General features: G+C 47.6%; 1 protein-coding gene across 1 annotated transcript; it reads right to left on the minus strand.

The window, feature by feature from the left end:
* Positions 1-36: 36 nt before the first annotated feature.
* Positions 37-1,392, minus strand: LOC120859704 (serum amyloid A-3 protein-like). Its single transcript, XM_040235707.1, has 3 exons — positions 1,341-1,392; positions 681-772; positions 37-228 (listed from the first exon to the last, which is right to left on the minus strand). Exons 2-3 carry the CDS (start codon positions 769-771, stop codon positions 56-58), a joined length of 264 nt encoding a protein of 87 aa, XP_040091641.1. The 5' UTR covers position 772; positions 1,341-1,392; the 3' UTR covers positions 37-55.
* Positions 1,393-1,722: the final 330 nt, after the last annotated feature.

Genomic DNA, 1,722 nt, shown 5'->3' on the forward strand with positions numbered 1-1,722 from the left:
GGAAAGTTCTCCAGGGCTTGGCCCCTCCAGGTTGTCCAAGGCAGCCAAGCTCTGCTCACCCATCCCTGCATCCCCAGGGGCCCTGGTACCTGATCACTTTAGCAGCCCAGACGCCCCCCGGTCCCCTTTGGGCAGCGTCATAGTTTCCACGGGCGTGGAAGTATTTGTCTGCACCCTTGTAGTTGGCTTCTTTCATGTCTTTATAGGCTCTCCACATGTCTTTAGCCCCTGGGAGGAAAAGAAAATGATGAGATGAATGGGATTGTGTTTTGGTGAAAGAGAAATAAATCATTTCCTCCCACTGATTTTAGGTTTCAGCCTTTGATTAAGCCCTTGGAGATTATTATATTGGCTTGAAATGAATACTTCTTTACTTCTCACTTAACTTCCCTGATCTGAAGTTGTGAATATCACACTTGGTGCAAGGTTTATTCTGTTTAATTTCATTCTAAGTCTGTTGGAACTTTGTTTCTGGAAGTGTGTGATATGTGTGAAGAAGAGGTCAATGCTCTTTCTTTAAGGGATGTTTGCTTATACAATGAACCTCCACCTGGAAAGATGCAGGAAAGGCTCTGACCAGAGCTTGAGAAGAAGGACAATACTGAGAAAGGCTGTGGATATAGAATACTCCCAGCCTGGAAGCAGACAAAGCCTCCCCTGGCCCATCCTTTTGTCTTTACCTTGACCAGCTTCCTTGAGGAATGTCCCCAATCTCTGGCTGCTGACGCCCAGGATCAGGAAGCAGAAAATGATGCCCGTGGAAAGGTTCATCCTGCAACAAAGAGATGAGTGGACTCAACCAAGAATGACAGGGCTTGGGGCTGAGTTGTAATGTGGATACACTCTTACATTCCAAACATAAACCCCTCTGAATTTTATCTTGATTGATAGATAGACGATAGATTGTAACACAGAGGATCCAGCTCTCACTTCCATATGAAATCTTGGAATCCCAGTGATTTCCTGCATGAAGGATTGCAATGTGATTTTAGCATAAACCACTTTCCAGTCCAGTCATCCTCTATCAGCCAGAAACCCAGCTATACTGCAAGTTTCCCAAAGGCAAGAGGAGTCTGTTCCTGCTGCCTCTCTCTGTGATACGAGACGAGGTGAACGAGGCACAGGTGTCTGTGGCCCGTGTGCTCACCCCATCACTGCCTGCGCAGGAGATGCAGACAAGGAGAGCCCTACTCCCTGAAGTGCTCACATCTGGTGGATTCTAATGGTCAGAATGAATAGTAGATTCAAGAAGGAAGTAGAGAGCTAGGCTGCAGCACAAGAATGCTGCTGAAGAGAAAGTTTCTGAAGAGGGAAAGTGTTGGAGAGTTCTAGCACCTCACCTTTGGCTGTGACCTGCTGCTGAGGCTCCTGGTGAAGCTGAGCTGCCTGTGCTGCCTGCCTGGGAGACGGGGCTGGTGCTTTATATACTGACCCTTGGCCAGTGGAGAAAATGAGAAAGGGGGTGGTGCCAGGTGCCAGCACAGGAGATCCCACCCATGACAGAGGTCATGAGGAAGAGACCTGATGGGCAAAGGCGAATCAAGACTCGAGGGACCCCCCGGACCTGCTTGAGCATCTACCCCAAAACCAGAATTTGTCTGTCCTACTATTTTATGCCTTTCACCAACTCTTCTGACATTAATGGGTGCTATCCTTAATCACCTTTCTCTGGAGAAAATCAACTTAGAGCTCTAGTTAATGAATCTCCTGGACATAATAAGA

Source organism: Oryx dammah, unplaced genomic scaffold (assembly GCF_014754425.2).
Source record: "Oryx dammah isolate SB20612 unplaced genomic scaffold, SCBI_Odam_1.1 HiC_scaffold_2439, whole genome shotgun sequence".
In the NCBI taxonomy this organism is placed as follows: domain Eukaryota; kingdom Metazoa; phylum Chordata; class Mammalia; order Artiodactyla; family Bovidae; genus Oryx; species Oryx dammah.